The sequence below is a fragment of the Taurulus bubalis genome (genome assembly GCF_910589615.1).
Source record: "Taurulus bubalis genome assembly, chromosome: 17".
NCBI lineage: Eukaryota > Metazoa > Chordata > Actinopteri > Perciformes > Cottidae > Taurulus > Taurulus bubalis.
In genome coordinates, this window is record NC_136605.1 from 8,722,492 (window position 1) to 8,737,495 (window position 15,004).

The 15,004-nt window shown below is 43.5% G+C and overlaps 1 protein-coding gene across 1 annotated transcript; it reads right to left on the minus strand.

Moving 5' to 3' along the window:
• Positions 1-1,850: 1,850 nt before the first annotated feature.
• On the minus strand, positions 1,851-14,389 carry atp6v0a1a (ATPase H+ transporting V0 subunit a1a). The gene is made up of 22 exons (XM_079233741.1): positions 14,339-14,389; positions 13,038-13,210; positions 12,407-12,485; positions 12,215-12,312; positions 11,998-12,126; positions 11,105-11,184; positions 10,317-10,443; positions 10,138-10,220; positions 9,954-10,047; positions 8,169-8,381; positions 7,261-7,411; positions 6,870-7,009; positions 6,551-6,717; positions 6,354-6,444; positions 6,010-6,128; positions 5,692-5,908; positions 5,476-5,583; positions 5,273-5,380; positions 4,648-4,665; positions 4,049-4,166; positions 3,766-3,937; positions 1,851-2,786 (listed from the first exon to the last, which is right to left on the minus strand). The coding sequence occupies exons 2-22, from the start codon at positions 13,152-13,154 to the stop codon at positions 2,693-2,695; spliced, it is 2,523 nt and encodes an 840-aa protein (XP_079089867.1). The 5' UTR covers positions 13,155-13,210; positions 14,339-14,389; the 3' UTR covers positions 1,851-2,692.
• Positions 14,390-15,004: the final 615 nt, after the last annotated feature.

The window sequence follows — 15,004 nt, forward strand, 5'->3', positions numbered from 1 at the left end:
TTTAACATTACGAGAAACACAACATTCTTTGGGACAGTTTTCTGCCAAACTAAAGTGCACTTAATGTTTGCCTTCGATAAAGGAGCAAAAATAATAAGGTCAGTCTCATTGGGGTCTAGGCTTTGAAACTGCAGAGTAAAAGTCCCAGGAAGAGTAAACACAACAGGATTTCTCGGGCTGTTATGAAAGCTTGCTCTCACCCCTGGTTATACATGACATGCTGAGAAATATCAAATTAAATGTGCTTGTCCCAAAAAAAAGAGTTAGATAAATAAAGAGCTATATTATTACTTTGGGCTGTATGTAGCTAATAGCCGCCGACCCCCTCAAACGAAATGCCGTATAGAGAACATGATGTTCCTCATCCCAGAGTGGCTCAAGGTTTTAATAGTGAGGTCTCCCAAAGTGCCTTTAGAGACGCTGATTTAGACCTCAAGAAAACATTCTCTCATATGTGACACTTTAGTTTGTTCATAGGGGAAATCACAAGGGTAGATAGAGTGCTGCTACTTTAAATATGAGACTAATATATTTACCACTGCATTTTTTTGTGCCATATTTTAGGTGATGGCTTTAGTTACTTTGCAGATTCAAAATACAGAATATAATAAACACATACATGATTATATATTAAAACAGGTTAAGATAATACTTATATAGATATTACTTTATACGCTGGGCCAAGCTACCCAGAATATAAAGCCATGACAAGTAGCTCCACCTTTATTAGCCACAACACTAGAGTGACCATTACTAATTATAATCCTATAATATATATATATATATGTATATATATATATATATATATATATATATATATATATATATATATATATATATATATATATATAAATATTGTATGTTAACTTTTGGTACTTTGACTGGGTGTTTATTTTGATGCAAGTTGTTTTGTACTTATACTTGTATTAGAGTATTTCTGCACTGTGGTATTGCACCTCTTACTGAGATCTGAGTACTTCTTTCACCACAACTAAATATAAATATGTAAAATATTTTTTAAGCTGAAAGCTGTGAAGTTTCCTGCTGCTTTAGACAAGACTGAGAAAGTCGAACCCTTTGAACATGGGTGGAGACACAAGTGGATACTTCTGTTTGCACTCATTAGAACAGGGTTGCCTGCAGACGGCTAGACTGAACCAATCCCGTCGATAGAACAATGATAAGCGACATGTTAAAAGGCCCATTGTGCACAAAATACATAACTATAAATCTTCTTACAAGTGCCCTTATGGGTCATTTCCTTTTCTCCTGCCAAATAAATGGCCAGGATCGTATTTCAGGGACAAAGTTCAGCAGGTAATCAAGATATATTCATCCGCCATGGACAATTGTAGGTGTTTTTATTACAACTTCTAACGTACACAGGGAAAAACACAACAATCAGTTCTCATGGGCCACTGCGATGCCAGAGCCTGCTCAATAGCGCCACCAAGAGGAGGGATGGCACATTTAAATCCTACTGTCCCTGAAGCAACCATGTAGGGAGACTGGGTACAATATTGAGGTACTACTTTTTTCGTCACTTCTTGTATCCATCTGCACACACACACACATATATACATATATATATATATATATATATATATATATATATATATATATATACATACATATATATATATATATATATATATATATATATATATATATATATATATACATACATACATATATATATATATATATATATATATATATATATTTATTCTGAAGTCATTTCCTGTGTAATTACTACTTTGCTCAAGCAAAGGCTTTGAATACCACTGTTGCAGATTGATCAGATAAAGGACATAAGGGTAAAAATAAAACCACAACTCAATCAAGCTCTTTCCAATTTATTGACACAGAGATGCACAATGAATGCAAGTGGGAAATGATTTCAGAGGATTGAGGTTTATTTCAACGTGCCTGTTCTATGCTGTTCTTACTCAAATCTAAGTGTGACGATTGCATTTAAAACGTTAATGTACAAGTGAAAATCAGCACACTGTTGCTACAGAACGTCCTCCTACAGACCCCCTTTCATTCTCTCTGCGAAAGATTTACAGAGAACACATCACCTAACACAAAGGGCATTTATGGCAATGTTAGCGCGCTGCGCAGGATTAAATATCAGTTCTTCTCCACCGTTAAAATACTGACTGACATCCTGATGTATGTTTAATTGTATTCCCTTTGGACCTTTATAGCTCAGTGTGTGAGTTGAGGAAAGAGAGAGAGCGACAACGTGGATCGGACCGACAGGAAAGCTGTAAACACTAAAGTGTCACTTTACTCTGAATAAGCGTCAATCAACATAATCAGTCAAGACACTTGCACAAAACACCACATTTATGATGGAAATGCAACACTGCCACAAAGGAAAGAAAGAAAGAAAAAAAAAGATTTTATAAAGGAAAGATTTGCATAAATAATATTAAACTACATAAAACACAGGTGAAAACAAAATTACTTCACGAAGACAAGACACATAACAGATTACAGACAGCGCTAGTTTTCTGAGGAATGAATGGTAATTTGTGAGTAGATAAATAAATGGCAGTCTGACAGATGATCTTGTGGAGTGTCACTCATGGAAACTGCATTTCACAAAAACACAAATCTCTATTCAACACCACGCAGATTCTCAAGAGATGAGTGACATCAATTAAAGAAGAGGAGTGGTCCCATCTCATTCCTCGAAACTTCCATCCAGGATGCTTTCGAAGGTAAAGGGGAGGAACTTGAAGCCCTGGCCCACGTAAAACTTGCTTTGGAACTCCACCCTGTAGAGAAGAAAGAAGAAATAAAAAAAGTCCAATCAAAGCAACACAATGACCAGGAAGCCTCTCATGCGATAACAAAGGCACATAATGGTGATGGCGGTCCGGTTGGGTGATTAAAATATTCTGACTGATGTTGTTCAGTCTATTAGCTTCGCTGCATTCAAAACTGCACCTTCTCGTCTCGTAAGGCCGTTCAGTGAAAGCTGAGTCACGCAGCATTCCTGTGCAAAGGGTAATTATAGAGAAGAGTGGCCGTAACACCGGCACGCTCTGGAAATGTGCGAGCGGATTATAAAGCCAGCGTGACATCCGGCAAAAGCCGAATAAAGATATTACTGAGGGGACAACAAAGGCGCATCTGTGCCCGAGCAAGGAGTCACAGGCGGTTTGGCTGCCACATACGCAGCAAGACATGTGAAGCATAACACGGGTCAGAGCCAGGCATGTTCCAAGCCACAGGCCGGGAAGGACAGCGGGACACGGGAAACAATTTGCAAACTTTGAATTGGGACACGCCTTTGTTGACTGGCGGTCACACTGCGGCACTGATGGGTACCGGTAGAGCACTAGAGGTTAAAACACCAAGCTAGTCTGGTTACAAGTCTGCATAGTTTTTGTAAATGTGTCTAAAGTAAACATGGGGGCATCCTGTATGGATACTCTGATGCTGGTGTTTAGTTTATCATTTCTGATATTTATATTTTCCGTGTAGTATGTCTGATAATGTTGGTCAACTAAGCAGGTTCTACTTCTTTGGCTGAACAAACTGAAGCAGTGGCCTCGCATCCGTTTCCGTTCACCTGCAGATGGCGCTCTCGAGCTGTAGTTTACGGTGCTCACGGTCATTAGGCATGAGTAAAGTCCTCTTAAAATACCAAATCCAGGACGCAGGAACTTGGTATCAGATCAATGCTCATTTGAACAAAATGAATAAAAAAAAAATTAAAAAAAAAAAAAAAAAAAAAAAAACTCAACTTACCAGTGCAGTCGCAGCGCATGCAAGAAGGCGGACAAGCCCTCCATTATGAGAAGAATGGCAACTGTGAGAACAGCGAAGAAGAAAAAGACGATGGCCACGACGAAGAAACCTGCGAAGCCGCCGGTCGAAAGGCCGATGTGCATCACCATGGTCCACAGCACTTCTGACAACTCTGTGGGACAGACAGCACAGATGTCTGTGATTGGGACAGCATGCCTTGCTGAACAAACGTGCATTTATATATTCAAACTTTGACACAGAAGGGAGGGAGGATGTGCCTTACGTGCATGAGCCAGACTGAGGGCCCACAGCCTCAGATAGGAGGCCGTGTTGGAGATGCAGCCCAGGCAGTACTCTATGGTGTGGATCGCCTGATGAACCGCCACATCCCCAAAGTTAAACTGCGGGATAGACAGGGAACGTTAAAACCAATCTCGAGAGAACGACATCTCAACAACAGGTCCTGAGGGCCACACAGGAGGAGTCTGCTTCATTGTGTGTGCGCGTGTGATCGTTCAGGTAAATGATAGGAAAGCCGTTAGTCACTGTCGATAAGCAAAGCCTCTTAAATTAGAAGAGACACCGTCGTCTTAAGACCCTCTGGACCCAAAGTGTCAGCTGCCCCTGCTGACCCCTCATGCATATCACCGGGACTAGAAGGAAACACTTTGGGGAATCCCTGCAACCCACGTTTCAACAAGTGACTCCTGGAACACACCGACTAAACACCTGCATACACGCAGCTAAGAGCAGCAGGCGATGGTCGACAGCATACGTGGACAACGAAGCGCAGGGCGGAAAGAGACAGAACTGCTAGACATGCACTTTGACGGGGAGGGGATAGGGTTGCAGGGTGGAAGTGCGGATGAGCTCCTGTCCTACCTCTTCCTCCTCGCGGGCCTTGGCAGCAGTTGACAAAAGGCAACGCTTGGTTATTGACAGCACACAAGATAGATTGGCGGACAGACAGACAGACATCAGTGCAACAGGAAAAAAAGTAACAGAAGAATTCGGTTACTCACTTAAAAAGAAAAAAAGAGGGTGAACTTTTCAGGATGACAACACATGTGCAGCTGGAGCATTTTAGAATGAAACCAGAGGGGTCCACAGAAACACAACACACAATTCAGCACAACTGTTTGCTGGTGGCGTTAAAACGCTTCAGGATTTACAACGTGCAACCTAACTAATCGGATTTTCACAAAAAGTGTACTTAGCCTGACTATTCTAAAAGCAACTGAACACAAAAGTGGCTGAAATAAAAGAAAATGATGTAATCTCTCAATAGCATTGCTTCATCCATAATTGATTTTGTTCATTGCCACATTGCAAGTGGAAACATGAGGCGTCGGTTTCCAACTGTGGCTTAGCGACTGAATTATTCAAAAGGTGTGAGGAGATCCGTAACCTGAGCACCACCGCCCCTCTCACCAAACTGCTGGGCTGCCGTTTCTCCAGTTTTGTGAGAAAGAGGAAGTAAATGCCATCAGGTGGAAGACAGTGTTACCTCAGACTCTTCCTCAGAGTTCTGTGACAGCTGGTCATGCTGGATGATTTCAGCCTCATCCTCAGTGGGCCCGTTGCCCACCCTGATCCCTCCAAAGTTAGAGGTACCCTGACACAGAAGACGGGGAGAGAAAACTAGACTTAAAAAAGGGATTAGAATTGAGGTGAAGGTGTTATTTCAGGTCAAACCACTGATCCCCTTACCAGGTTTTTCCGCCACAAATGCTGTCGGCGTAGAATCAGAGTTTTCACTATTAACATACAAGGAACACAAGCCAAGGCGATTACCACCAAGATTGATTGTACGGCCATCTACATGGAGAGGAGAGAAAGAAAAGCAGGACACGGGGACAATTGATTTCCCGTGGTTCATTTTCCGGACAAAAGGATGGATGGGTGCGACTAATAAGTGTGTCCGACCTGTCCTCTGTAGAGCGGTTGGTTAGTGGGGTCGTTGTACTTGAAGAGGAACATGTTAATAAAGGCAATGAGGAGACTGGGAGCGTCCTTGGATATGGCCGCGTCGTACGAGAGCCACTTGTAGAAGATCATAATGACGAGGTAGCCAAACAGACTAGCCATGAAGACGATCTCTGGGATGAATCCCAAGTAGATATTCAGCGGCTTCTTGAAATACCTGCGGACAACCACAAAGAATCACATGTTTTGCATAATTGCCAAAGGCGACAAAGAAATACACGAATTCTAAAGCATTAATGTTGGGACGAAAAGACTCACAGGTGGTTGAAGAGCCCGAGAGAGATTCCAAACAGCATGTGGATGACTCCGATGATGACGGACATCTTCATCTTGAAGGAGTTCAGGAACGTCAGCTTGTTGGTGGCAATGTTCCATATCTGACAGAGAATATGGTCAAAGATTGCGAGTGGCTTTCTCCTTTAAACAAAATCCATTGACGTTAAACAGGTCAATGTTAGTGCCCCCATTATTTGTTGTAGATGTTGGCAAAAGGCCATTATCGATGATTTACTTCCTAATGGATATATAATCATTTGCCAAGACATGGCTTGAAAGCATGTAATGAAACAACAACCAACAGATTACAAAAGAAAACTATTCACCGGGTCGATGCCGATGGGGTACGGCCCTTTGAACACTCCCTCTATAGTCGGGTCCAACTGCAAAACCTTGTTGCCTTGCAGTGTTGCAAACCTGACCAGGATGAGAGCACAGATCACTTTTGAGTCTTGGATTTCAGCGCACCAACAGCAGCCACTGGTTTACAGCTCCGAGTCAGCGATTTGCCAACGACACTTACGTCCAGTTGGCCCCCAGCTTAGCGTCGAACATGGGCCTGACGCTCCAGCCAGAGCCAAACACGTTGAGGGACTTGGAGAAGCAGTCGTTGTAAATGAGCCCAGTGTAGACGGAGAAGATTCCCATCAGCAGGATGATGTAGCGCCCCGCAAACACCATGCTGAACATCTGCCACAAAAACAATCAACGAGAGAGAGAGAAGTGGGTTTTCCAAAAATGAAAAAAGGCTGCATCCCTGCAATTATGAACACAAATCCACAGGAGCTCGGTACAGATGTGTGCGTGTGGGGCTGATGGGATGGTCATGGTGGGGTCCATACCTCATTGTCGTTCTTCTGGGCCATCAGCCTGCTCTCTCTCAACACAAGGTACAGGGCCGCACAGGTCATGAGCACCCCGTGGCCCACGTCACCAAACATGACCGCAAATAGGAAGGGGAAGGTGATGATGGTGTATGGCGCTGGAGACAAGGAGGTAGTCACATGAGGGGAGGGCAGTGCGGCAGGTGAAACAACACAACAAACAGCATGTGATGACGGGTGAGGAGGCATGCCTTTCAGTTATGTTTAATACCTCAGGCAGCTGGGTGAACAGGCTTTTAAATACAAAAGGTTCAACCGCCTGAACAGATGCATGACGACACTGGAATGTAATGACAGACAGAGGTCCAAGGTTTAGGGACGCACAGAGAAAGGTGTGACACACTCTTACCTGGGTTAATCTCACGGTAGCTGCCGATTCCATAGGCGTCCACGATGTTCTGGAAGCCTGAGGTGAATTTGTTGGTCTTGTTAAAGGTAGGTGGGGTCTGCTTAGTCTGCATCCGATTGAGGATGGAAGGCACAGTGGAGCCGCTCTTCTCCTAAAGCGCAGACCACATTAAGACCATATTAAAACACGCTCGTTTTACTTTCAAAGACCTGAACTACAAGAACATTGCAACCATCCAGGCACATCGTGGAGATATTGTACAAAATCCTATTTATCTTTTCAAGAATGGATGATGTGCAGAGAATGCTAGCTTTTTTGATACAGTACACCACGGCCTCATGTTTCAAGACGAGCAGAACAGACAGCCGAGAGGCAAGTTGAGTGTAGACACGTAGCCAGGCCTGACATGTGCACAACTAAAAAGACAAACTACCGTCTTTTCTTCATGCCACACATTCCCGATCCTTCTCAAAACCTGGTGCCTATATTACCTATGTGTCATGCTCGGCGTGGCTAATGTAGCCTCGAGCGGCGATGAGGAGCGTGCTACAGTTGGTGGTGAACTCCACAACCCCAGATTCTTATCATTTTCAGCACAATGCGTTGAGCATGACGGCCAATAGCGTAACTGCCCAGCAGAGAAAAGGACACGCTTGCAACCAAAAAACAAGTGCAGCATTTGACTTTTATCACTGCAGTCATTTGTTTTGTTGTTGGAACCGTTTTGCACGGCCTCATTCAACACCTCCTTGTCACCATGATTTGTTTATTGCAACGGGCATCACTTAAAGAGTTTTTTGAACCATTTACTTCTTGTTTTGCGGAATGAGGTAATGTAAGGTCTGAACTAACCCTCCTACATGGAGAATATTTTCCTTGAACATAGACTGCCCGGCGCTGTTACTTACCGTCCCCCTGCGCAGAGCAAACTGGATGGAGTCCATGTCAGAGACGGGACACCACACCTCAGCGATCAGACACTTCTGAGTGACGTCGATGTTGCAGAGGTTGAGGGTGTGGTAGATGGCCTTCATCTTCCTCACCTTGATGAACCACACTCTGACTGTCTTGGCGGCGGCTTGCAGGACCCTCTGCCTGTGATCCTCGGTCTGGTTCAGCACCTTCAGATGGAGACGAGAGTAGCGGTGATCATTTTGTTTGTCTGTTGCTCCTCATCTTGGCCATTTCAAAACAGATTTGAAATCTCATTGGGGCTTTTCTGGTTAATAACAAAATAAATCTCTGATAGATATTGCTAATTGTAGAAAGATTGACAATCTGTACAGTTCAGTTGGTGCCAAAAATGTCCACTGCGAGAGCCAGAAACACCTTTTCCTGCTATTTTGGTGAAGCCTGTGCTTTTCTATGAACTACAAGCGGATCAGAGGACATCAAATGGCATCAAAAGACATTCCTCATCTGTAAATCCATCCATACGAAGTCACAGCTGTGTGAATTATAATGTCAGTTGGAAAAGGGTGCTAAAATTAGCAGCGTTGAATCACATATTCCTTGTTATTCATAGACAAGGTTTACATGTACGGGTGTGATTAGTGAGCAGAAAGTCATATGTTAAAAGAGCAACAGGCTGTCTAATCCATTAGGTTTTCCCGAAAGAGATATAGGATATTCTCAAGTATGCGGCTGTATGACTCACATTTAAAGCAGAGTCCCATGATCAGCAAATAGCAGGACATCTAAGCTCTGCCCCACCTGCCTACAGGCACAGTCTTGCCTGCTGTCGACAGGCCTAATGGCCAACCCATAGCCGATTGCTGTCCGAATACCTACATATTCCTCATCATTCATGCCAGTCTGGCATTCAGCCCTCATGCTCACGTAGCGACCAGCAAAACAAAGCAAGTATCTGTTTCATGCAAGCAGTTTCTGGGTCAGTGATTCTACAGTAGCAGAGTACCTGACCCAACTGTCTGCAACAGGCAAGAGATTTACTTCTCACACACTGCAGCCCAGAGAGTTCAACAAATGTGATCTCTGGGATGTGCGTGTCATGATGTAAAACACCCATATCATCATCATCATCATCATCATCATCATCATCATCATCATCATCGCGTGACAAATATACAAGAGGGTTCAATTTGCAAAGCTAAAGGGAGTGGGGAGCCCATGGGGGTTTACCTTGCTCGAGATAACAAGTCACTGAGGATTCTAATTAACAATGCAGGCACGACAACAACAGTGTGTTGTATTCTGCCTGCTGGAGGACATTTCTCTGGGCTGAAGCAGACATTTCACCAGCATATAAGCAATGTAAAACATGTTTTGTCGTGAGAATGTGATGATTTCTAAAGCCATGCCTGTATTCAAAATAAGCAGATTTGCAGTACATAGTATCTGTCCAAAGTGACAAGAGAAGTTCTGGATGCCTTCCACTTTCTCTGGCATGATTTACATCAGTGGCTGGTGAACACACTTGTAGGCCCGCATCTTATTGTGTACATGAAGTCTGTGAGCCGTCACTTGTGCAACGCTAATGAAAATGTAAGTCTTATAAACTGGATTAAAACCAAGAAAAGAAGCCGCGTCTGTGTGTTAGATGCCTTGTGAAATTTCCTCAACTGACACTTTCCAGTGAATTTCTGATGAAATATTTTGCTGATGAGGCAGAAAAAAAAAAGATATTCATGAGTCATCCTTGTGCAGCTGTTTTTCCCTGCCATTGTTTTTACCATTTGCAGATCCTCAATACGTGCGTTCACCCCCGCTAGCATCTCTTTCCTCTCCTGGGGAGTTTCTGGACACGGGTACAAGGTCGCTCTGAACCTGAAGGCGGATGAAGAAGAAGCACCTTGAAGGATCTGCTGGCCAACAACACTTCCTAAAGATTGTACTGAATGTTAGCGAGTCACTTACCCCTCACAGATCTTCTTGACTCGATTCTTGAGCTGGTCTCCCTGGAAGAAGATGATGAAGACAGACTTGTGGACCTGGTCGCTCTGTGGAAACAACATGCCGTTAGGACTTAATAAAAACACTGAAACCGGCATCAACATCTGACCAACACGAGACATCGGTCCTCAGACAGTACTGACTGTAGCCGGGTCCTCCAGAGGATCTTCGATGTCTGCCTGCCTCAGGAACACATTTCCCCTGCAAACTCTCCACAGCATCCTCTCAAATGTGGGAATACGTTCCCTGCCAATGACTCCGGCCACAAATCTGTAACAGACATAAAACCTCTGTCACCGTTGTTGTTAGTTATCTGGGCTGGTGTGAATAAAACGTTGTGAGCAAGTACTTTTGCAAAAAGAAGCTAAAAGTGAATTACAGAAAAGTTTCTAACTGCTATGTCTCCCATTGTATAGCCTCAACAACAACAATTATGTCATATACCGTACACAGATCATTTCACTTTTTTTTTTAAACCTGGGCCATTGCTTCTGCTTGAACATCTGGAATGGGCCTTATGTGAATCATAAGCACCCTTAATCGCTTGCTCAACAAAATATAAAATGGAAGACTGAAAACCTGCCACAAATGTCTTTCAGTGAGAGAAGACTGTCTAGAACAGCGACATGTAGTTTTCCCCAGAACAGGAAACCGGTCGGCCATGCAGCGTGCGTCTATTCTTCGGCTCCGTCTTAAGAACAGCTGATCACAGTGACAGCACAGACTCAAATGTCTACACTTACAAACATTACATTTGTGAATGAGCACTGCGAGTAGATTTAAGTGCCCTATGTGGCCTGACTAAGCCGAGACGCCTGAGCTGGTGTGTGGGAGGTGATTAGCTTGTTGTTTTAATACACAGATGGCAGAAGAGCAGAGAATAGAAATCGTAATCCTTTTGAATGAGGGAAAACCACAAAAGCAGACTCACCCGAGTCGGAGAGCCATTCGGTTGGGCTCGTTGGGGTCCAACAGGGTGTTTCCCTCGTCCAGTAAACTGGGATCCTCCATCTGCACGAGAGTCAGTTAATCGTTAGCTCGTATCCCATTCCCATAAATACATACTGCTGGGAGAAAACGTCTCAGACAGTCTTTTTACATGAACGTTGAGATTTGGACAGGAGAACGACAAAAAGCCAGGGCCTGTGTTTGTGACTTTCTCCAGTTAATGAATAAACAAACATGTTGCTATATTTTTCTGCTCAATCATTCACCTCAATTAAAGCCCAAAACAAACTTGTCAAACATGACTTCCCGTTGTGTGTCAACAGTTTTGCATGTGAAGGCAATGAAGCGGAATTGATGCTGGGCAAAGGTGGGCAGGCGAGGCTTTACCTCCGCAAATGATTTATTATTTTTTTTTTTTTTTAAATCAGTGTCAAGCATTATACAACAGTGGAATCACAGCGTATTAACTAATGAGACCATGTGAGCCACTATAAACAATCACGAGTGAAACAGCTTAGGCCAGATAGAGCAGCAATAAATGCTCCTGTGTGTGTGTGTGTGTGTGTGTGTGTGTGTGTGTGTGTGTGTGTGTGTGTGTGTGTGTGTGTGTGTGTGTGTGTGTGTGTGTGTGTGTGTGTGTGTGTGTGTCAGAGCAGACAGCTTTTCAGCAAAATCTGAACTAGACCAATGCAAACCAGAAATGGCTGCCTTTAGTTGTGGTTTTCTATTAAATAGTACATTTTGCATCCAAAGATGTACTTGGAGGTTTTAACCATAGCGAGTAACAATTATAAAAGTCTAACTTCTCTTTACGGCCACCATAATGTTAGTAAAGTGAAAAAGACCTGAGCACATTGTTTTGCAAGTCAAGCTGACCTCATCAAAAAACTGTTGCGTGCGACGCAGGATGTGCTTGAGCTCGGTCAGCTCCAGGAAGTTCTTCTTTAGGGCTTCTTGGTTGGTGTTTATTTCCTTCAGCTCATTCTCAAGCTTCTCAAATGTGGCCTGTGTTGAGACATACAGAGAGGTCAGCAGAAGGTCGCAGAGGGAGTTCCCTGTTTATCTTGAGGAGAGAGAAAGAGAGAGCAGTCACCTCCAGGTCGATCATGTCCCTTGGGAAAGGGACTTCAGGGTTCTCTCCTGTGTCAACTATTGGGATGCTGGCCTTCTTTATTTCTTTCTCCACAAATCCTGCGAGAAAGCAGTAAAAAGGATAAAAAGAAGCGTTAACATTAAACTTGTGTTTAAGGCAGTACTTTGGCATGATATTTGTGAGCTCACTTACTCAGTTTGCGATCCATCTCCTCACATCGTCGCACTTCATTGACAAACTTCCGTTGGAACACATTCACGTCAGGATTTAGCTGCAAAATCACCCCACCCAAAAAAAAGCATAAGTGAGGGTCAAGCACCAGCACATCGATACAAAGACTTGACTTGAAAAAACAAAACAGTGCAAAACTAAGAACACACACACACACACACACACACACACACACACACACACACACATCAATTATTGAATGATGTGCTCAAATCCTGCATCCTTTGACGACCGTATCAATAATATAGTCTCTTTTTTTAAAGAGTGTAAAACTCCTTTTCTACATCATTTGAAAATGTTATCGTTTCCACTGGCGGAGGATGCATAAACCGATAAAATGATTAAGATGCCATTGTTGGTTCACAGGCCTCCTCTGTTACAGCCCGTCCCATACACCAGCACAAAGCCTCCTCTCGGGGCTCGTCAGCAATGGGCTCTCATGTGTGGAATAATGGGGTCAGCCGTGAGCACATGATGAACACGACGCTGTTGGCATGCACTTGCACAGCAATACTACTGATGACTTGGGCATGAAAATGGCAGACAGACGACGAGGCAAAAATCATGATTCAGAGGACAACAGTTGACTTACATCACGAAACTGCACCATCCCAATCTCTCCCAGTTCACTGACGCAGCAGTAGGCGGCTTCTGACTGGAGGAAGAGCTGAGCCAGCGTCATCTCTTCACTTCTGAAGAGTTCCCCCATGTTGCTGAAGGACGGGAGTGGTCCGCACCCTCAGAGTCGAACGGAACCTCTGGAAACTGAAGTCGACAAGGGACGATTAGTCACGCTCACAAGACCCGAGAAGTTCGACATTCAACACGTTTCTCTGCATGGCACGCTGGCGTCGAGAACCACTAATGACGGAGGCCTCTGTCGGTTGTGTGTTAGTTTAGCACAAGTGTGAGAAGCATGTGACAAAAAGAGAAAATAATAAATCGGCTTGCCCTCGTGCTCATCTCATGAGAGGTGAAGGAACGTTGTTCTCCCTGCACCATAGCAATTAAGGAGGGCTTTGAAGTGACATATCATTTGATAATCATTCCCATTGTGAATGCAAGTTGAAGATTAACAGTCAATCTAGTTAGGATGTTGTTTTCTGTAACATTTGTCTTTTAACACCTAAAAAAGGAGATTGATTGAACAGCAGAGCTCCACCCTGTCAAGCGACCACTCGGCTTATCTGTGGATTACAAGGCAGCATGTGACCAGTCGCTCTAGTAAGCCTCCGGACTCTCTCTGCCCCAACGCACAGCACACCAACTGGTTTAGAGTTCACACAGAGAACACCAGGAAATCTGAGATATAAAAACTAACAATCTGAAAACAAGTATCTGACCTTTTAACAATAATAAGTAGCTTCGTAGTTCCCCGACCAACGTCGCCGCAGCCTCGCCTGTCAAAGCCGACGTCAGGTAGCGATGTAGTTAATGGATAAACCGAATGAACGTGACGCTGTCCCGGAGAGCAGGGCGTCGATCCAACAACATATCGCATAGTACAGTAACGCAGCGTTAGCGTAGCCACACGATCACGTTAGTTACGTTAATTAGCGCGAGCGTGGATGTGATGTCACGTTAGCGACAACAAGTTGACGTGCTAGTCAGATTAGCGAGCGTTAGTTAAAGGAGCAACTTTATTGTTACGACACTCTGACATTACACAAAACAGAAGTAAGATTAATATCTACTTATTCTGACGTCATGTTGTTAGGTAACGTTACCTCACTTACGTTACAGTTAATAACCTCCTAACTAGTTTAGAGAGTGTGTGATGCGAAGGAGAGAGCTAACGCTAACTTAGCGCACCTGTTGCTCAGTATTAGACTGAGCGCACAATAATGACAAAAGTAATTCATCTGCCGTATAATTAAACAAAAGTGGCCTTACTGTTAAAGTGGAGCTCCAGGCTCTTTCCTTTCCGATTTCCTTACTGGTTTCCTCACTGGTTTCCTTCCTGGTTTCCTTCCTGGTTCCCTGTGCTGTTTGTTGTGGACTGGTGGTCGCTTCTTCACAGCTGACAGCTCCTCCTCTTCTTCTACTTCATCTTTGAGGTTTCACAGCCGTTGACACGCTACTGCCTCCTAGTGGTGATAGCAAGTATGGAGGATACTTTATGAATAGAAAATCATAATGTCCCTACACTTCTATAATAATCAGACCATAATTAAACATGAAAAGAAAAAGAAAAAAATAGTATTTAAAATTTGAATGATGAAATTGAAAATAGGAATATACATATGAAAAGAAACAAATGAGAAAAACAATTACTTAATAGTAATTAAATACGTAATTATTTAGGTACTTTATATATGTATATGTGTATGTACATTATTTTTTGCATTGCACTTTTTGCATTTGACATTTCAAATTCTGTCTTGGCATTATTTGCTATTTGGCTGCAGCTAGGGCGCAGAGGAAACTAATGGACAGCAGGGGGCGCTGGCTCTGCCATAGAGCCCGCGGAGCCATGGTTTGCCAGCAAGTGTAGAAACCATGAAAAACCTTTCGAGTTATCAGCAGCTGTTTTTCAAACGTAGTTGGGAAAATTTGGCA